General features: G+C 43.9%; 2 protein-coding genes across 2 annotated transcripts in view; both read left to right on the top strand.

Annotated features, from left to right (window-relative positions):
• Window positions 1-1,447: 1,447 nt before the first annotated feature.
• dnajc5ab (DnaJ (Hsp40) homolog, subfamily C, member 5ab) overlaps window positions 1,448-23,130 on the top strand; it is a 33,254-nt gene continuing 11,571 nt past the window's right edge. Inside the window, exon 1 of the mRNA XM_080763744.1 lies at window positions 1,448-1,586. The gene's annotated coding sequence lies outside the window, so the exon portion shown is untranslated. The remainder of the gene's footprint in view (window positions 1,587-23,130) is intronic.
• On the top strand, window positions 7,282-10,188 carry LOC308315602 (N-alpha-acetyltransferase 25, NatB auxiliary subunit-like; the record flags this gene model as incomplete). Its single annotated transcript, XM_080763668.1, has 1 exon — window positions 7,282-10,188. The coding sequence occupies one exon, from the start codon at window positions 7,282-7,284 to the stop codon at window positions 10,186-10,188; it is 2,907 nt and encodes a 968-aa protein (XP_080619794.1).

The following is a 23,130-nucleotide window of genomic DNA, read 5'->3' as shown; positions in this document are numbered from 1 at the left end:
GCAGCAATCCACCTCCACTTGACCAGCCTCCTTGAGGAGCCGTTTTGGTGAGGGCCCTGAAGAAAAATAAAGAGGTTCACACTCCGAAATAAAATTCCTTATTTCTTTATTTTCTCCCATTCTGTATGCTTCACACTCACAGATCAGTGGAGTCCAGAATCTGGCATACTTTTGAAACATTTTAACAACACAAATCTGGTATGGTAGATGTAGGGTCCTTGACAAATTCATGACATGAATTGATTGACATTTTTATTGCACAGTATGTAGAATGGGTACATTTCAACGAAAGCACAAGTCAATACAAAAGCTGCTGCTTTGAGGATGAAACAATGAAAAGCACTTGTTTACATCCGGGTCCTCCTGATGGCGTACTCCACATGAACATGTGAGAATCACTGGTTTAAACCTCATTAGGAAACGAGCCCAAAAAAGTACACCTTTAGAAACAAGCCCCCCAAAAAATGCAATCTGCAACTACCAATATTTACAAGCAACTTTACAGAAAGAACTAGCCCAAAGTATCTTACAATAAGCAGACATGGTAACACTGAACACCCTTTTTTTGTTTAGAAAAAATATGGTACAGACAATTCAGGTAAATATTTAAGCACAAGCAACAAAAAACAACATGCATACAAACGGTACAAACAATATAACAATACAATGATATCAGGGTTCGGGGAAAGAGGATTCATACAGCTCGGCTGCAACCGTTATCCATTTTTTTGTTTACTAGGGCTAAGGATCTGACGAGCATTTTAAATTCCAAAATGAAGTGGGTAAAATTTGGAAGAGTTAGCGATTTGTTTGTGAATGAAGAATTTAGCGTATAGAATAATACATTTAAAAACTAATTCAAGTGCACAATCTTATGGATTACTGTAATAGCAATAGAGTAAAGGAGTAGATCAAATTCACAGGAATAAAAAAGTGGGATTCATTGTAAATCAGTCCAAAATGTATGGTTTCAGAGGGACATAAACTGTTCTGTTGTTTAATTTTAGGTTTAAAAATAAAACATGAAATTTTCTGGTTTTCTCAATTTTATTTTGAAGAGACAACAAACAGCTTTCTGCTACGGGCTGATGGCGTGGAACAAACCTACTTCTTCACTCTTGCTTTTAGTTGAGCTTTTGAAATCCTTGTTATTCATGTCCGCACTGTATTGCCTTATTCACTGCTATTATTTGAATGTTGTTTTATGCCTTTACTTTTCTTTTTTAACAAATGTATTGCTCTGTAAAGCACTTTAAGCTGCATTTCATAGGTGCTATACAATTTACAAATAACGTTTTTTATTATTATTATTAAAGTGCTCGGTTCATTTTGGGCTTGTTTTCAATAGACCTTGCTTATTTCTCTCGCAAAATCTGGCAACACTGCTCGCTCCCTACCTCCAGTGTTTTAGCCTTAGCCTGTTAGCTCACTAGCTTCAATACGGGCAGTTTGAATGGTTTAGTGGCGGAAAGAAGAACTCACTCAGCAGCTCTCCACTGGGGTGCAGAACTACAGTCTAAACACCGAACCAACACTGCAGTACACAGCTCTGAAAAGCACCCAACACATCGCCCGACACACGAAAGGTAAGGATACACAGAATTGCCGGCAGGCTAAGCTTCGCTTCGTTTTGTTGTCCTTGGATTAGTTAGCGAGCTAGCGGCTATAGCCTAGCTAATTCAATGGATATATGTTAACGGGCCGTTTACTGTAAGGTGCTAGGCTGGCTGCTCTAACCAATATGGATGCTTGTGTGCTCCTTTTGATGCGATGGCTGGAGAGATTATCCGCTTTAACCACGGGTTTGATTCTCTGGTCGACCGTTATTTTCTGGTTCATTTTAATCACCAATGCGGAGCCAACGGTAAAGGTTTCCCAGCCCAGAAAGCGAGTGACTGACTATGTTACTGTACTGTACCAGTATGGCAGTAATTCAATGGATCGTGACTAATGTGACTGTCCAGTCTCCACTGAGTTAAGCCGTGTTGAGATCCACTAACCAGCGACGCTTGGAGTAGGAAACCAAGGGATAAATCTGGATTTACAATCCCATTGGAGTCATGCAGCTCGCATAGCATTGTTGTATTACCGTTATTTATCATACCAGACGTCTGGCTTTTGGGTTACATGAGACAGGTGGCAGTGCAGTTTGTAACTTGTATACACAGCCACTGTGAGGAAGGGCGATTAGAAATCTAGTCACTTAAAGAATGTACAAGAATATAAAAGTGCTTAGTGCTTACTAGTGGTGACACATTCTGTTTTATTTTTCTGTGATTAATTGTGTGTGTCTGTGTGTGATTACACTGTTATTGAACCTTTGCTACTATTGTGTTATATCTTGTTATTGTTGTTATGCTTTCTCTTTTCGTGGCCTATACATAGGCTACAGTATATGACATGCATGATGCATCCGTTCTTCTCCTGCGGTATAGTTTGGCTTATCGTTATCTCATCATTAGATATCAACCATCATCATCACCGCTAGTCTTGCTGTGCTCAGACAGACAGAGGGAGTGAGCAAAACTTATCAAAAGGGCTGCTGTCTCTTCCTTTATTCCTAATGTGCTCTGTCCAGTGTGTGTGTGTGTGTGTGTGTGAATAAAATAAAGAGAGAGAAAATGGTATTCTGCACAGTCTTGATTGGCTGGAAACCTCATTACGTGACAACCTGCCAGAGGCCTAAATGTCTTCTCTGCCTTGTTAGACATGAGAACCAGTTGCCAGACAACAGGCCTGTTTCTACAGGAAGCCACAATGGCCTGTGCTGCTGCTAGCTATAGATGTCAACATTTTTACTGCTGAGACTGATTTCAAAATGCTGATAGAAAGATAAGTGCTCACATGATCCACATTAATGAGGTGTAAATATCTAGAACCACAATTCCGTCACACTGGGCAAAAATGATGTCATTGCATTCCATTAACATCACTTAAGGTCTATTCATACTCCAGTTTTAGGTGATAAGGTGACCACTGAAACGGTGGTTAGTCAAAACTAACCACACAAACATGTTTGTGTGAGCGGTGACCACCGCGGCGTGCGTGGCGTCATATTGTAGTTTTCAGTCACCACCTTATCACCTAAAACTGGAGTATGCATAGGTCTTTAGCCTTTGCAGAATCAGAACTGCTTTATTATGGACCACAAATACTGTATAAAATGGAAGTACCGTATGCAACTATGCAATTTGCTTATAAAATTGAAGTATGCACCGTGAATCATCATGTGACTTCTGTCAGAGCCAGCTTATCTGTGCTTGAGCATAGAGGCTGATGTGTCCAGTTGTGGATGAAGATAATACTGTAACTGTATGTGCTGCCTGCTTTAGCCTGCTGGTCCTCACCTAGTCATGTAAATAAATACCACAGTGTTTTGGACAGGCACTGAGGCTACAGGCAGCAAATAAGGGATGCACTGAGAATTAAACTGGTTTATTGATTAGTCTGTTTACTCATAACCTGGTTTAGGCAGTGACTGTGATGGCCCCAGGGCCTCTGCCATGGCTTATGTGTGCTTTCCTTCACTGTTGCTGGTTCCTGGTTGGTTGGAGTAGCGTAGGCGGCGGCCATCAAGGAATTGGAGGCAGCTGGTCACTGTCTCCACGGGTTGTGTAAAACCTGGTGTCCCGATTCTGGTAGTCTTGTGATTCCCTCTTCCCTGGCAGCACGTCGTGTAACATTTGAGGTCTCTGTTTTCATTACTGTATATTTTATTTGGTATCATGTTTTTTGTTTTAGTGTAGAGGAATAACATACAGCAAATGGTCCACTCAGCTAGGAATTGAACCAGCTGGCCGGCTGGGAATCCATCCCCTCCATGGATTCCCCATGAATTGCTGCAATTTATTTCCCATTTGTTTAACTAAAATATCTTAAATACAATTCCTTTCTTTTAGTTAAGTGGATGGAATGATGGATAACATTTATGTAGTTAGTTAAAATAACAATCAATTTGAACAGTTTCTTATTGTTGTTTGTACCATTTTCAAGTCATTAAGCAGCAGGTCTACAGTCTACTGCTGCTTAATGTGCTTATGAATAATAGGCTCTCACTCTCCAACCCAGGCTAATTAACACAAACAGTCGACACGTCCCATGTTGTTACATACAACCCCCCTCAGTAACAAGCAGCAGTTGGCGGGTACACCAGTTATACCCACATGCCATTTAAAGTCTGAACCCATAGGTGTGTTCTGCCGTTATATGTATGCCGTTGGCGTGCAAAAATGTTTGAAAATAAGCATATGCCGTCTGCTAATCATTTCATGCATTGACCACGTGCGAGCATATAGCCTATACGCGCAGGGAATAATCACGGTATATCGCCTGAAAAAAACCCAGACTACAGCTCTGTCTCAACCCACATGCAGTTGCCAGTCTCCCAGTCAGGCTGCAGACATTTAGACCAAGTGTTTTCTGCTAAGTTGCAGCAGATCGTATCAGTGGTGCTGTCACACACCCCTATGAACCCAAAATATCTCTCAGTGGGAGTTTCCCTTGGTTGGGCTGACTGGCGGAGAGATGGCCTCCCACAAAGAAAGAACACTGATTGGTTATAGAATAGTTTGACTGATTTGAGTTGGTGTTCTCCAGACCACAACTCACTGCTGCCTCCATCTTCTCCTCATCATACCATTACAAACCTATAAAAAGCTCATCTAAAAGGTCACACCTTTATGCTGTGCAAACATGGATTATAGTAACAATGCTGGAATTAATATAGAAACAATCAAACACTTTTTTGCTGCATCTCAAGGACTTGGAAGGAATTTTCTTTGGCACACAACAGTGAACTCTGAAAAATGCACTACATCATGATCTAGTGAATAAACTAAGGTTTTGTTGTGCAGGGAATGAGGGAAATCCCTTTGCGAGTGTGCTGGAATCAGATCCCAGGGTCATGGGCTTGTCATCCTTGAAAGTAAAGTGTGATTGCTGGTCACAAGGCGCTGTCAAACATTCTTTTGAACTACTTCATTTTAATGTTCGTCCTGACCTACTCCTAGTCTTGTTCAGTGTGTCACACCAGATCTCCCTCTGGCTTTCTCTTACACATCTCTTTTCTCCTATTATCTTGGTATTTAGTATATTTCTCTTAAATGTTGAGCTGTCCTGTCGTGTGTGTGTGTGTGTGTGTGTGTGTGTGTGTGTGTTGCGCAACTGAATGCTGAACATTAGCTAATGAATTGGACTGGATCCACAACACTAAAATGTTCGTAATGGCATATATTTCACTTCATGAGTTTTAAATCTAAATGAGTGAAACTCACAGCAACAAGATGCAAGAGAAAAGAGCAAAACACCAGACGCTTGGCTGCTGTGTCGCAAGACACATTTCAGTGTGAACTGACAATAACGTACTATATCATATCCTATCAAACGGTGGCAGGTGGATTGGCTTGAACTGGCCACCTGTGACCAGCAGACCAGCTGTGTTTACCATGTCACTCAGTAGTGTAGCCAATGAGATCATCTTACCATTCATTGATTGCCTGAGAGAAATGCCCAGGGCTGTGTGTGTGTGTGTGTGTGTGTGTGTGATGACAGTGAAAAGAATACCCTCCTGTCGTCGGTATATCAGGCCAAGAGCTGTTTCATGTACCTGTAGTGTATGTATGTGACTGTGTCTTCCTGTCTCTATCCCTCTCTCTGTCATCGTCCGGCGATAGCGGGCGATTTGGCGATAGCCTCCGACTCCGACTGTATAATGCTTCCCCATTTTCAACAGTTTTTATTGTATTTTAACACATGCTTTGGCAATGTAAATGCGTGTTTTGTCATGCCAATAAAGCTCATTTGAATTTGAGTGGCATTACATTTACCTCGGGGCTACCGGCACAAAAGACAGTCAATTCTTCACCTGCTGGGGGAGGAGGAATCTGCCCGGCCGAAACCCTGTTGCTTCTGGAGGGGGTGGGACGGATCAGCCATAATAGCTTCTAGCTTCCTCGTACCTCCGCCAGTGACCCTCACACTACCACCTGCTATCATTTCCCACCGCAAAAGAAAATGGAGGTGCCTAAACACACCCCCACGTCCATCTTGAGTGACAGGCAGTGATGCTGACACGCAGCGCTGTTAGAGGCAGGCGGTGCTGTTAAAGATCGCCCCAAGCAATGATTACCGGTATATTTATACATATTACATAAACGCTGCTGCCTGTAACATATATTATAGTTCTTTTAACACACTGGTGTTAACAGTTATTATAGCCTATGCCTTTCTCTTCTGGCCAATTTCCTCATATGAATGGAAGTTGGTCCCCAATGCAAGCGTGCCATAGTGTTTCTTGGGTTTAACATCCTCTTAGCAAACTGTTAATAAAGTTTTCAATCAATAAATTGAAAAAACTGATCGGTGGATACTAGATAAGTGGATAGATGGAGAGATAGATACGGTAGATGGAGAGAGAGAGATGGATAGTGTGTTAAAATGCGATCTGAAATAACTAATATGTTAACACATGCCCATAACATAACATATTTAGGTAAAACGGGATCGCCAAAATAACAAGCTAAGCATCGCCTTGCTCGTCCGTCCCAGAGCTGTTCTGCTGCGCACGCAGCCATTCACTTCCGGGTTTACGGGCCAACAATCTTCATTATTTACTCTGAATCTACGGCGCTGTCCGTGGTTTTGATCCGAACGCCGATGTCCTGTCCTAATTTCTGACTTGATCCTGCATCTTGTTTAGAATATGAATACTTCTAAAGAGAGATCAGACTTATTAGCGTGAGGTTGTAATGGAAGATTTCACCTCCCAATTTTGGGGAGAAATGGACATGACAGTTTGTTTTTGGTTTGCTTTGCTAATGAGATGGAGAAGGAAGAACCATGTTACTGAACAAACACTATAGCAATCATTGCTATCAGAATATAGAGCTATTATTGTAACAATTGTTTTTATAATCATATGGCTCTTTCCACATGGGAACGGTGTGGCTTCAATGTGGATCTCGGTCAGACTCTTATGTGGCCGGCCGGTGACGTCAGTAGTCTATGACATTTATGGTGTATGACTCCAAATTTGGGCAAGGTTTCAGTCCAATCTGAGCCGAATTGACGTCCTCAATATAAAAATGAAAGTTAAATATCTCAAAGTATAAAATGTGCAAACAAATTGTGAAGATATTCTGTTGCCCACTGACAGACAGACCCTCTTACTGATGGTTCGCCTCTGAGGAGCTTTGCACCCAGACCACCTTTTAAAGGGCTGATAGTGACATACAGAACTGTTGTCTCTTGAGGATTTCAAGAGTTGAGGAAAACTCCACCATCATGGTGACACGCGGCCATGTGCAGGATCCCAATGACAGACGGCTGAGACCAATTTATGAATTTCTTGACAATGGAAACAACAAGATGGCTATCCAGCAGGCAGATAAACTCCTAAAGAAGCATAAGGACCTGTTCTGTGCTAAGGTCCTAAAGGCCATTGGACTACAGAGGACAGGAAAGCAGGATGAGGCGTTTACTTTGGCCCAGGAAGTGTCCACACTAGAAGCAACTGATGACAACTCATTACAGGCTCTGACTATGCTGTACATAGACATGCATCGACCCGAGTTGGTAACTAAGCTCTATGAGGCTGCAGTCAAGAAGGTCCCTCTAAATGAGGAGTATCAGTCCCACCTTTTCATGGCCTATGCTCGTGTGGGGGAGTACAAGAAGATGCAGCAGGTAGGAATGGCCCTCTATAAAATTGTTCCCAAGAATCCCTACTACTTCTGGTCCGTCATGAGTCTGGTGATGCAGGCTGACTCAGCAAAAGATGAGAAGATGGCCCAGACCATGTTCCTCCCCCTGGCAGAACGCATGGTGGAAAAAATGGTCAGGGAAGGCAAGATTGAAGCGGAGGCAGAGGTGCAGCTGTACGTCATGATCTTAGAGCGGCTCGGAAAATGTGTTGATGCTCTCGAAGTGATCAGAGGCCCACTTGGGCAGAAACTAACCAGTGAGCTACAGAGTAGAGAGAAGAAGTGTATGACGCTCTACGAGCGACTACAGCGCTGGCCAGAGTGTAATGCTTTGTCCCACAAGCTGTTAGTCAAAAATCCAGATGATTGGCAGTTCTATCCCTCATACTTTGACTCTTTCTTCCACCTCATGGAGCAGTCATGGAGCCCACCAGAGGAAGGGGAGCAGTCTATAGAAGGCACAGTGCATCACTCTGTGGCTGAAGTGGTGAGGTTTGTGGAGGACAGAATTAAGGGGGAGGAGATGAAGGACTCTCATCAGCTCAGAGGCCCTTATCTAGCCCGTCTTGAACTAATACACAGATTGAGAAAGAGTGGCTGTCCTGAAGTTGGCCAGATAGCTGATCCCTTAGAGCTGATGGTGCAGTTTGTTAAGAAGTTTGGAGACAAACCCTGCTGCATCACTGACCTGAAAATATACCTGCATCTGCTCTCCCCTGACCAACACGTTCAGTGTATTAACCGACTGGGGGAAGCAGTTCAATTGGGGCAAAAGATGGAGGATCGCTTTGCATTTCCAGGGAATATCAAAACTCTACAGAAACATTTATGTTTGTGTCAGCTGAGCCGTTTCCTTGGACTGCATCACCTGTTGGACATAGAAGGAAAATTGCGGCTTATCAGAGAACTTAAAGCTCATTATCGTCACGGGCTACAGTTTGGAAAGACGGCTACGAAAACGGAGTTGCAGTTCTCAGATATGTATTGTCTCATGGCAGCTCATGTATACATTGACCTATGGACAGAGACTGGGGATGGGAATATGGCATGGCAGTGTTTGGGTGTCCTCCTGGAGGGTTTATCTCACAGCCCCTGTAATGCTCAGTTCAGGTTGTTGTTGCTGCTCTTATACTGTCGCCTGGGAGTCTTTGAGCCTGTAGTGGATCTGTATTACAGTCTGAATGCTAAACATGTACAACATGACAACATTGGTCATCTGTTAACACGGTATGCAGAGTCTTTGGGTCAGTTTGCTGCTGCCTCCCGGTCCTATAATATCTCCCTCAGGTTTTTCCACTCTAACCAAAAGGATATCAATGAGTATATCATCCAGGTGTACAAGTACGGAGCGTTTGAGAAAATTCCCGAATTTATTAAACTCAGGAGCAGGCTCAACCAATCGCTTCACTTTGCCCAGGTCCGCACTGAGAGAATGCTGCTGGACCTTTTCCTAGAGGCAGACATTGTGTCCAGTTTGGAGGTGAGTTTAAAGGCCATGGGATTGTGTCCAGAGGAGGATGACATTCCCTGGGCTTGCATGAGCGACAACAGAGATTTCACCATCTTTATCAGCTGGGATCCTCACGATCAAACTTCAACCGAGGAGCACCGACGTCTGTCTCTGGAGGAGGAATTGGTGTGGCTGAGGATACGCTCTCTAACACTCCGCCTCATTGCTTCATTGACCCTGCACAGACATGTCCCGTTACGACAGAACTCGGAGATGTCCCGTGAGAACGGAGTTGGAGACATGGACTCCATCCTCTGTAGCTTGCTCTCTCAGCTTGAAAAGACTCTGCAGACTGCAATTCAGATATCAGAGAAATGTACGCAATATCCATTCCTGGGCCCCACTCCCACGCGTTTGGCCTCGGCTCTGTCCAGTGGGAGCTGTCAATGCCAGGCTGCTGCCTTTCAGTTATCTCTCCATCTACAGGAGCTGGAGACTGTTGGACTCAATAAGTCATCAAAGCTTCAAACCCAGATCTGTAACGGTTTCAAATCATTAATAGTACAGCTTCAAGAAATATTGAATAAATGCAAAGGAGATCTATTGGAAACAAAAGACAGAATATTAAAAACCAAGCCCTCGTTATTAGAAAACCTTGTTTTCTTCATTGAGACTGTGAGCATCGTCTTCTGGGTTGCCAGTTACTCTGCCAAGGTCCTCCGACCACTCATAACAATCTTACAGAAGAAGAAAAAGGACAGCAATACTGCTCTGCCAGCAGTCGTTAGTGGGTTCCAGGAACTGAGGGGCAGCTTGCAGGGGCTACTTACCCAGGCTCTGGAGCATATAAAGGGACAGGAGACCGGTATATCAGCCGCCATGCTTGCCATTCTCACCTTAGATGGGGACACAGATGAGGCGATGTCATTTACCAGGACTGTTATGGACAAGGTACAAAGTAGTTACCTGTGCTCGCTGCGAGAGCTTGGAGATCTGCTCAAGAAGAGAATGGCAACTATAAAGAACCTCAAGATCTGAATACTGTCAAATAATAACCCAAATGTAATATTTTTTACCTCCAGCATCACCTACTGGTTCCCCCCCCCCCCCCCCCCCCACAATACCATCTGTCTTCTCACCATCACATCTGCACCTTTTTCCCCTCAATCATATTTAAGTTCCATGTCTGGATTTTATTTTCAAAACACGAACATTCATAAGGTTAAGCACAGAACCTTGTCAGTTACTCATTCAATTATATATAAGAGAACATTTTGGAGTATAATATGTACTTCAAGTTCAATTAACTATCATACACTCTGTAGATTAAAGAATACCAAAAAGGGGTGGGTAAAGCAAATTATAAAAACAGTTTTCTTACTCTGTCTGTGAAGAACAGTGCAGTATTTAAGACCAGTTAATTATGCAGACAGTTATTATAGGTTATAATAATAACTTCTAAGTTATAATCTTCATTCTGATAACTAGACCTGTACGTGCCCGTCGCAGTTGGCCACCGGCCTACTTGGGAACGATGCAACTTGGGAACCTAATGATATATGTTGTCATAGCGCCCGTTTTAACTGCCAGCCGGTGGCCCACATGGATATTTGTGTGTGAGACTGCAAAGTGCAAACTGAAAAGTGGACTTGGCAATCAATTGGGCCCACTGGCAGAGCCTGATTGTTTGAGCCTCAATTGGCTGAGGCAGAGGCTGGAAATTGCACATGTGAAAGGAGTTGGCCTCATTAGGCCCACTAGCAGAGCCTGGCCCAGGTGAAAGGAGTTGGCCTCATTAGGCCCACTGGCAGAGCCTGACCAGAGCCTTTTGTGGTGGTTCTGGAGAACCGTGGGTCTGACCGACTCGATACCTGGTACTGCACTCCCTGTGGGGGTGTGGAACGTGTGTGTGTCGAATGTGAAGTCGGTGGGTCAAACGGTTCTCGAGTTACGTGCATTACAACCGTACACACACGCACGCACGCACGTACGCACGCAGAGACGTAGTGCATTTATAGTAGGATGTGTTCCCAGAAGACTACTTGGATCTATAGGTATGTTTGGAAGAAGCTAGGGCGCACATGTCGCACACATCCTCTCACACATGTGCATGTGCACACACACACACACACACACACACACACACACACACACACACACACACACACACACTTAAATAATGTATCGATGTCCACTATAAGAACAGTACACAAGGACATAAACATTAGAGGTGCAGTTTAGAGTGCATTCACAAAGTCATGGCACATGTATTGTCTTCACAATACAACATGAATGGTTGCTAATGTCACTCAGCGTCTCCGCCATATGACGTAGCAGACAGTCACAGTACAAAACTTTGCCAGTCCTTCTGCCTCGCTGTGGGCATGTCCCAGGCTGGACCACCAAATCAAGCAAATTTCCCATGCAAAAGTGCCCTCCGATGGCTTTTTCACTCCATCCATCACATCCTCACACTTAGCCACTTAAATCTTGTAGACTGAGTAAACTGGACCTGAGTTGTCTCTACTTGGGCCGCTTTTGTCTATCGACACCAAAAACTCTTCGTCAAATATAGCCAATCTACAAGCTCACGTTTCGGGAGCTTATAAATTAGGCTATTTTTGGTGAAATAGAATATTCAGAATATGGATGTGCTCCCGGTGTTCAAGTGGTTAAACATAGGAAACCGGTATGATGTGTGCCGCTTGGCAGATGTGGTGGTGTGGGAAACAACATGACGCACAGTGACAGTCAGTGACTCACACTGAGTGAGGCATACACACATGGTGGGGAGAGAGTGCGAGACAGAGAAGTAGGACTGGTTGAAATGACGTCATTTGAGAAAATGGCAATAGGAAAATGACATGGTGTCCCAAGGCTTATTGAAAAGTAGAAAGTGATAACGTAACCAGTGTAAGCAAGGTATTGCTGTGATATTTTGTGTACCGTCTTTAAATTCAACAGTCATGTTATAACATTATGAGTGAGGGGATGAGCCTATTAGAGAAACACTGGTGTATAACTATGTTTCCATGAAAAATGAACCATAGATTCTTTTGGTTTACCTTATATTTTGAAAATACAAAATAGAGCACTAGATAATAAGAGGTGACAGGAGATGGTAGATGGCGAGAAAGACAGATGGTATGATAATCTAATTAGGAGGTGTCGAGAGACGGGACAAGCAGAGTTGATGATGATGAGAGAGAGGAGGGAAAGAGCAATAGAAAAACGCTTGCATCAATACGTTTCATGAGAAAGATAGGTGGTTAAGAGAGGGAAAGGGGAGAGAATTGAAGAGAATGAAAGAAGGGATGCAGACTGCAGAGTAGTAAGGAGAGGGCAAAGGGATGTGTGGGAGACGTTTTGGGGAGAGGAGGAAGGGAGATGGAGAGCTGAGTGACGTGTCCCTAACGTGATAATGTCCCATTCAGTACATTGACGGCATCCGAAGCGGGAGCCAAACGTGATGTTCTGCACATGATTCTCTACCTTTTCATAATGATGACATAAGGAAAGACAGCAGGGCATAGAAAGTCTGTTGAGGATGGCAGATTAATTAATATACAAATAATTATAATATCCTGCTACCCTAATAGACAGGGGTACATGAGCACCTGGCCGTTCATTCGTGCTCTATCTCCGACCAAGCCACACTTCCACCACACATCTCTCTATGCAAAATAAAACCTGCACACTCCCACAAAAGACATAGACTACATTGCATTCGCCAAAAATGTCTTCTTTACTGTTTAAATATTACTTTTCTGAAACACGCTATTCTTGCTCAACCTCAACAGCCTACGTCAGAATCGTCATGTTGGCGTCTACTACGCCAACTACGTTCACTTAATGGGGCCAGTCCTTCACAGTGACACACGCGTTAGATCAACCACGCGACCGGGATGATTTCTACCCCTCAATGTCGTGCCTACTCTACACTGCCATCCGAAGGCCCCTCCCCCTTTCACTGCTCCTGTGTGTGACCTGTGAACTACTCTCTGACTGCACTGTGGCTTGATTTATATGTGCGAGGTTGAAATGTAATGCACATAAATTAATTATAGGTCCAGCAAGCAAATCATGATTGTCTGTTTGTGCTCAATAGGTCACCATCACATTCCGATTTTAGGTGTTGTGTTTTCTATGACATTTATTTGGGCCAGTAGTTTCATATCTATCCTTTTTCCGACCAACACAGAACATGCTAACGGTGTTAGCGCGTTAGCATCCATCTTGCTTTTCATTTATATGTGCGAGGTGGAAATGTAATGCACATAAATTAATTATAGGTCCAGCAAGCAAATCATGATTGTCTGTTTGTGCTCAATAGGTCACCATCACATTCCGATTTTAGGTGTTGTGTTTTGTATGACACTTTGGCCAGTAGTTTCATATCTATCCTTTTTCCTTTGACCAACACAGACCATGCTAACGGTGTTAGCGCGTTAGCATCACACAGCTTACAGCGTCAGTGTTGCATGAATACTTTCAACCATGACAATGCCGACTACTTTTGCTACACACACTTCCCAAGGATTATTATTTTTTTTTTTAAGGTTGAGAAATGAAATAATTATGGTCGTTTCTAATCTCAGCATTTCACAAGAGAAAGACGTGGATGCCTTTCGCTGCGCTGTTGGCGTTGCCATGTCTCATAGAAACAAGTAAATAGGTCTTTAAAAAGAATCCCAAAACAAGCGCATATAACAGGGGTCTGTAACCTATTTTAAATGAAGTGCCATGTTTTTATTTTCTAGATAGTGAGTCAGCCACAAGCTCACATCACAACAATAATCCATGTAATAATCACAATAACAATACTAATAATAATAATCATAATAATCCTGCTACCCTAATAGACAGGGGTACATAAGCACATGGCCGTTTATCCAACAGCTTTCTCCGACCCAACCACACTTTCACCACACATCTCTATATGCAAAATAAATTCGGCACACTCCCAGAATACATATAGGCTACATTTCATTGAAAGAAATGTCTTAATTACTGAATAAATATTACTTTTGTCAACCACGCCATTGTTGCTCAACATCACCAGCCTACGTCAGAATCGTCATGTTGGCGTCTACTACGCCAACTACGTTCACTTATTGGGGCCAGTCCTTCACAGTGACACACGCGTTAGATGAACCACGCGACCGGGATGGTTTCTACCCCTCAATGTCGTGCATTTGCTGCGCCCTTCTAATGCTGCGCCACGCCTACTCTATACTGCTCCATGCGACTCGAACAGCGTCAGCAGCAGCAGCTCCGAGCCTCCGTCAGAAAGGCTGCCCACAGCACTGCACAGCCCCACACCCAAATGAATCGAATGAATGAATAAGGCGCTTATATCGCTATTGCTCAGTGGATGGGACATTTACATTAAAAGCAATCGGATGGACGCGTGGATAACGGCATGGTTGTGTGCAATCGGAGGGAAAGCTTCCATAATCCATATAGCTTCCATGCTAGCTGCTTCAGACACAGGGGAGGGGAGGGAGAAATAGTGCGAAATAGCGCTTATGCAACAATTACCCTAAAACACAAACACCTCAACTCGATGTCATTGTGAATAAGAATTTCGAGCGAAATAATAATTTTTGGAAGGACACTTTCACCCAGTATGAAGCTAAATGTGGAAGCCGTGTGTGTCACACCAAAACGGCTGACCTATAGAATCCTGTAACCAGCCTCTCGCACTGCCTGCGAGTTGGCTCCGTCTAAGGCTCCGTCTCATGAGCAAATTTAGAACTTCCGGTCTGACAGCTAGCAGATTTAAGACATCCGGTTGCTTTCAGAATAAAATAAGATTATTTAATTCGTTAATTAAATAATTTTTACATTACATTATTAGTATTATTATTACATTACAGTTATTGTAAAGACACACATTATGTTTCTGTGTAAAAATAAGTAATTAAATAACATAAAAAAGTTATCTAAATGGATAAATGCTATTCACTGGAGTGCATGGACTTTATAAAGTGGACACTGGACAAAAGACGGCTCCGCCAGGCAACTATCTGGACATACCCACGCGTTTGGGAAGATGTCCTCTACCACCCCACAGTCTCCGCTAAGCGGGAGAGGTGTAAAATTCACAGCAGCAGAGCTTCTACTGGGGTCAATGCAAAACAATGTACCGTTTCCGGACCCAGAATGGACACTGGACAAAGAGGCCTCCGCGAGGCAACTATCTGGACATACCCACGCGTCCGGGGAGATGTCCTCTACCACCCCACAGTCTCCGCTAAGCGGGAGAGGTGTAAAATTCAGAGCAGCAGACCTTCTATTGGGGTCAACACTCAAAAAAGTGCCGTTTCCAGACCCAGAATGGACACTGGACAAAGAGGCCTCCGCGAGGCAACTATCTGGACATACCCACGCGTCCGGGGAGATGTCCTCTACCACCCCACAGTCTCCGCTAAGCGAGAGAGGTGTAAAATTCAGAGCAGCAGAGCTTCTACTGGGGTCAATGCAAAAGAAATTACCGTTTCCGGACCCAGACTGGACACTGGACAAAAGACGGCTCCGCGAGGCAACTATCTGGACATACCCACGCGTCCGGGGAGATGTCCTCTACCACCCCACAGTCTCCGCTAAGCGGGAGAGGTGTAAAATTCAGAGCAGCAGACCTTCTATTGGGGTCAACACTCAAAAAAGTGCCGTTTCCAGACCCAGAATGGACACTGGACAAAGAGGCCTCCGCGAGGCAACTATCTGGACATACCCACGCGTCCGGGGAGATGTCCTCTACCACCCCACAGTCTCCGCTAAGCGAGTAAATGGGTGCTTATATTTCTATGTGAAATGTGGTGATGCTGGCATCACAATAGATGCCAGCATCACGCTGCCTCCGTCTAATAAGCACATTTACAACTTCCTGTTTGGAAACCGAAACAGATGCTTCTGACATTTGCCTGTGCGTGCTTAATCGTTGTACTTCTGAACACATTTCCCAAATCTCAGTGATTTATCCACACATCGCTCTGTGTGTGTGTGTGTGTGTGTGTGTGTGTGTGTGTGTGTGTGTGTGTGTGTGTGTCGCGTCGCCCTCCAGCTGCAATTGCGAGTGTGCGCTGTGTGCAGGGCACACTACTGAGTTTAAAACCACAGCTGAAACATGAAGTGGAGTCTGTCAATTCCCGCAATTTCCTTCTTCCCATATTGCGCTGCAACGACACTAGGATTGAGCCCCCCGAAGGGGGGCGAAATTCTAGTATTGCTAATGAGGACGGAAATTGACTCTGTGATTGAACAGAAACTACCATGAATGGCACCGAAATTGGCACAGTGACTTTGGCTGGAAGCTGTGCCATTATGCGCTGTGATTGGCTGAGCATCGCATAACGGGTGTGCCACAGTGACATATCCCATGCTAAAAATGTGGGAGTACATGACGTGCGGATGTCACATTACTGACAGAGGAAAGACGATAGGACAGCTCCCGGACCCTCCTTCACTTGGGTGCACTCACAAAGCACTCATATCATATCCCCAAATGGGTATGGACTAGTGTATATATAAATATTGCATGCGGGTCAAGCTAGAGGCGTAGAGAGACGGAGGGAGATAGATGGATGCATGAAGATGGTGGGATGTAGACAAGACAGAGGGGGAAAAGGAGATGGAGGGGCGTAGAGTCACTGGGTAACAGAAAAGTATTGTTTCTATTTAAATTCCCATCTGGAAATCTTTGCGTCCGGCAATTTTGTCAGTTATGTGACTGTGTCATTTATGATATTGAGTTACTTTTTTATAACGTCTGTGTTTAGACTGCAGAATGTATATATTTTTGAGGGGCGTGAGCCCCTCCTATATACAGGTTTAATGTTTGTCTTTAGTGTTTAGTTCAATGTTTGTTTTGTAAACGCCATTGACAATGAAGGGAAAATGTACGTCATAATGTGCCTCATTACGTCATATTGTCTCTTTATTGTTAATGGTGTTTAATGTTTGTCTTTGCACCGTTTGTTTACATCACCATTACATCACCTAATAAACATGAGTTAGACTTTAATATATTAGAGCCCCTCATTTCACACTGTTTTTTTCTTCTTACTCTTCTGGATAAAGTCAATTGCTTCATATCCATATGAATAAAATCGTCTGGCTGATTTGTTTATTTTTGGAACACAGAACACAGATGAGATCTAAGATTTCCCTATGGGATTTCCAATCAAAAAAATAACCCAGGGGGATATTGGCTTCTAGCAGTGCTCTACGATCAGCCTGCTGATTGCCATAGTAGTACAGTTTTTCAAACTATTATGTGGAATTAGCGTCATAACATTTCAATCAACAACAGAACAATCTTTTTAAGCAACTCTGAAACCTTAACACGTGATGTTACCTCGTTGTGTCACCAGGCTCTAGTGGCATCATGAGCAGAGCACAACAATAGCTAATCTTACAGTACAGATTTAACTGAAATGAGTCATGTTTGAATGGCCAAACTGTGAAGAACAGGCATGTGTTACACTGTGAAAAACAGAAAAGGAAGGTGCAACACTTTCATTCACATCAATAAGACTGTTTATTGTAAAAGATAAAACTTAATATCTGGGTTGCACGTCCTTCCTTTCCTGATTTACCCCTCATGGTATAACTTGTATTTGTGTCTGTCTCTCACAATCACACCTTTACTTTGCTTACGGGCACACACTCTTGTCTTACCCCTGTGCAGCACTGCACTCTGGGAAAGATACAGACCCTTGTCTTACCCCTGTGCACACGGGGAAAGATGCAGACCCCTGTCTTACCCCTGTGCAGTGCTGCACAGGGGTAAGACAGGGGTCTGCATCTTTCCCCCATCTTTCTCAGAATGGAGATGTATACTTAAATGTACACCCGTGTGAAGTGAGGGGAGCTAATATATTTAAGTCTAACTCATTGATTAGGTGATGTAAAGCATACCCTTGTCTTACCCCTGTGCAGCACTGCACACAGGGACAGATGCAGACCCCTGTCTTACCCCTGTGCAGCACTGCACACAGGGACAGATGCAGACCCCTGTCTTACCCCTGTGCAGCACTGCACACAGGGACAGATGCAGACCCCTGTCTTACCCCTGTGCAGCACTTCACACGGACAGATGCAGACCCCTGTCTTACCCCTGTGCAGCACTGCACACAGGGACAGATGCAGACCCCTGTCTTACCCCTGTGCAGCACTGCACACAGGGACAGATGCAGAGTTGCAGACCCTTGTCTTACCCCTGTGCAGCACTGCACACAGGGACAGATGCAGACCCCTGTCTTACCCCTGTGCAGCACTGCACACAGGGACCGATGCAGAGTTGCAGACCCCTGTCTTACCCCTGTGCAGCACTGCACACAGGGACCGATGCAGAGTTGCAGACCCCTGTCTTACCCCTGTGCAGCACTGCACACAGGGAAAGATGCAGACTCTTGTCCTCCAATGGTCACACGAGCCATCATCCCATCGTGGAACTGGTGCAACATGTTGACAAATTTGTCCTGGCAGTCCCACAGCTTCACAGTGTCGATGTAGGCCACAAAGAGGTGGCCTTTATCGACTGTGAAAAACAGGAAGGTGTTACACTGTGAAAAATAGAAAAGGAAGATGCAACACTTTCATTCACATCAATAAGACTATTGTTTGTAAAAGATATAACTTAAAATCTGTGTTGCACCTCCTTCCTTTCCTGATTTTCTGGTGCCCTTATGGTTGTATAACTTGTATGTGTCTCTGTCTCACACACACGCACGCACGTGTGCGCGCGCGCACACACACACACACACACACTAATAGTGAGTTATTATTGCTGTAACGTGGATTTATGACTGCAAACTTTGAAAAACACCAGCTACATTGTAAAGTCAGAGCCAGGCGAAGCCAAAATGGCTCTGTAAATACTTCACTTCTTGATGTCACGTCGTCAAAACATAGCAAAATCCTTAATGTTAATTTAACTCAAGGTGCTCAAATATTAACAAATGTGTGGTTTTGTACTCTTGGAGTACTGTAGACTAGAGACAAAGGGGGACATGGAGGGATGAAGGGAGATGGAAGGAGAATGGAGATGTATACTTAAATGTACACCCGTGTGAAGTGAGGGGCGCTATAATATATTAAAGTCTAACTCATGTTGATTAGGTGATGTAAAACAAACTGTGCCAACACAAACATTAAACGCCATTAACAATAAAGAGACAATATGACGTAAATGGCACATTATAATCTTCCCTTCATTGTCAATGGCGTTTACAAAACAAACATTGAACTAAAGACAAACATTAAACCTGTATATAGGAGGGCCTAGCGCCCCTCAAAAAGTGGTAGACTAGAGTCACTAGACTACTAGACAGCGTCCGGGGAGGCTGCGTTGTAGTTATACTGTGTGCAGAGAGACAGATGTTCACTGGAAGCTGGGAGGGCACAGCTGGATGTAGCGACCTAATTGTGTGTGTGTGTGTGTGTGTGTGTGTGTTGAGTGAAACAATTGTTTGCCTGTGTGTGCTTGCCGAAATGTGTGGTCTTGTACAGAATGTATGTATGGAGCAAAAAAAGATATTATATCATAATAATACTTATATCATAAGAATCGTGATGCATACTATCTTGTATCAGGATTATGAATCATATTTATTTTGAGTGTGACCCATGTATAGATATACATATTGTATCAAAAGGTGTGTGTGTGTGTGTGTGTGTGTGTGTGTGTGTGTGTGTGTGTGTGTGTGTGTGTGTGTGTGTGTGTGTGTGTGTGTGTGTGTTTGTTCCATTATCCAGAGTTATAATGCAGAGAACAATAAAGCGGAATAGAATAAAACGTAAATAAATCCATACATTATGTCAAATGTGTAGCAGGTGGTTGCTGGACAGATCCTAGGTCAAGGTTTGATTGTCAAACAGTGTGTTGCTGTAAAAGAGCTTTGTCACTCCACAACTTCCCTGGGCAAATAAAGGTTAAAGCAATAGAATAACCACTAGATACACACACACAGACACACAAACCACTAACTTTACAAGCAAATGCACTCACACGCATACACAGAAAACACACATAACTGTACAACACACACACACACACGCAGTCTACAGTATATAGATGGGCAGAAAACATACGTGTGTGTGATTGGGTGATGTGCCTGGCCTGCACTGTTAACTTCTATGTATTTTTGTATGTGTATGATCTGTTTTGAATAATCACTCCATAAGTCCATATCTTGAGGGCTGGGTGTCCGTGTGACTATGAGAATTCTATGTTTTTTTAGAAACTGGAATTTCAGCAACTTCAGCAGCACATGGTTTGTTTGTGGCACTCTTAGCTAGCTCTTCTGCCAAGACTCCTGCGGTGCCTCCTCCTGGACACACCGGGTATTATTTGGGGACCTTGGCTAAAATATAGGGGAACTCAGAGCAGCACAAGGGTGACAAGGGACCTAGTGACAAAGTACGTAGGGCCACTGGTGTGTGTGGACTGTGGACAAGCCTTTACTCCTTTCAACCACTATCCCAGCTATGGGCAGACAAAGGTCAGCAATGCAATGACTGGTGTAATCCATCCAGGAAAAGGTCAAAACATGTGTGTTTCACACACCTAGCTCCGTGCTGCATGACACTATACCAAGTTAGTTAACCAACAACCTGACAGTATCGGAGTAAATGGAACTTTATGGAAGATCATTCATTTCCCTTTTATGATAAGAATTGACACCAGCAGCGGCAGTGATTTACAGTATATCGCTCCATTTGTATTGCAAAATGCAATAAAATGGATAATTTTGGATAATGGATAATTTTAAATGGATTGAGGGTAAAGCCCCTTGAGATGCATCATCTGGTTTTTGAGGGGGTCCTCGGGGCACGTCCGAGCCGAGGTATGAGTGACACCCTCATAAATAAGTGAGTTGTGGTCCAGGACTCTGGGGAGAGCTCTGCTGCTCCGAGCAGCTCAAGGCAGCACAGCTCTGCCCGGCAGAGCGGTGCTCACCATTCTCTGGCAGCTTATTTGGCCTCTATATATTTTTTAGGTAAGAATTAGGCTAAGCCGTTTAAAAAAATATCTTTTTTTTAATAACATTTTTCTCACAACTGCTAGTTTAAAACTTTATCAATACCACTTCCAACGTTCCATTCAGTTTCTGTCCAACTATGGTATCTAGTGTGTGTGTATGCCTAGTCTACGGCCTACTTCAGAGCATTGCATGCTTCTGGTTGGCTGCCACACAGTCGAGGCACCGGCAAAGTTGAACTTTTTTCAACTTCTTTTTTTTTTTTGCTGGCTCCTCCACCTCCTGCCGTGGCGGGGAAAGCGACAGTTATTCCTCTCCGCAGACAGACAGAACTTCACCGCTTTCTCAGAACAGCAGACATACAGTACTGAGAGTATCGCTGAGATGAGTCGTGCCCCGTGATCCTCACATAGCATCGTAAAGCCTAACTGGTCAGCTGCTGTATCAGCCCTAGGGCTTGGCCTGCAGCTGACCAGTCAGCACAAGCTCAATACCCTCTTGATCCTTTTAATATCACCCTTTCACTCGGGAAACAATGGCTGGGGTATCATGGGATAACAAAAGGTTTCATATATACATGTACTAGTTCATGGCATGCTATGATATTATTATATAAAATGCTGTATGCCATGCAACATTTTATATATAATACAAATACTAAAATAGCCTACAGTATGTTTATTCTATCAGAGTAGACCTATTTCCCTAGTGTGTGTGTGTGTGTGTGTGGGGGGGGTGTGTGGTGTGGTGTGGTGTGTGTGTGCGCGTGCGTGGTCATTATGTGAGTCACTACTCCCAATTATCTTGTGTGTGTAATTCAAAAGGACACAATAGAGTGGCAGTGATCCAAATCTATCCACCACTAAAAATCACCGCTCGCTCACACAGAAATATTTCCTCGCACAAAACCATGGTCTGACTCGAATTATAAAGTGATGCCCTACAGTAGCTACAAACACACACTGACACACACTCAAACAACCTCTATACTCACATTTGACAGTATTTCTAGTAAGTGTGTGTGTGTGTGTGTGTGTGTGTGTGTGGTGTGTGTGTGTGTGTGTGTGTGTGTGCGTGTGCGTGCGTGCCACTTTAGATCTAGACCATATGCTGTCCTACTCACTCCACTGTGTTAATTCTTCCAGTCAGTTAGTTCTTATGAATGACCATACATGCATGCATCAGCCTGGTTGGCTGCTGGCTCAGTAAGGTGGAATGTCATTGGCTTATGTTCACTGATGTCCGGATGTGATTATTCACCACACACACTGGATAATCCTCGGGGTAGTGATGGCTCACAGCGATTGGTTAATCCCAGCCGTGGGTAAGGCTGATTCTGTGTTGTCATTGGTCAATCGGGGACAGAGAGGGAGGGTGTTTAACCGGTGTGTGGTATGAGGTGTGTTGCTTTGGCGATGCCGGGTTTCCATGGCGATGGCGGCCATCTGGTGGTTTGAATGACCAGGGACTGATGGACTGATGGACTGATGGACTGATGGCTTTCAGAAACACAACTGACATTACTTTTAGCCGTGCTAGTCTAAAAACAAAAGGAAGTCAGTCACTAGTCAGGTTATTTTTCTTCCATAATCTCTCATAGCCAGACAACTATTCCACAATATGGAACTATACCTCCCGAAATTCCAGTAAGGAAGCTTTTAAAAATATCTTCACATTACATTAATATCCATTTCTGCTAAGCAAGTATACATTTGCGTGACTGTAAAGACGAAACGAATGTGGGGAGGAGGCTTCACTTCCTTCGCTTTGCTTCCTCATGATCAGAGATCATGTGCTCCAGAGTCCAGACTGTATGACCGGAAAACTGTGGGACTCAACAGTCTGGCGACGGAAGACTATTTTCTCCATATCATCTACTGTATGAAGCAAGTGCCTACTGTAGGCTTGTTAGATCAGGGTAAAGCCAGTATATTCACACGTCGGCCGTTTGGCTCATGGGAAAGACATCTCCCACAGTCTTACTTTCTCTTCC

This window comes from Protomyctophum bolini, assembly GCF_963924005.1.
Source record: "Protomyctophum bolini genome assembly, chromosome: 5".
Classification (NCBI taxonomy): domain Eukaryota; kingdom Metazoa; phylum Chordata; class Actinopteri; order Myctophiformes; family Myctophidae; genus Protomyctophum; species Protomyctophum bolini.
This window is presented reverse-complemented; position numbering and strand designations above follow the sequence as displayed.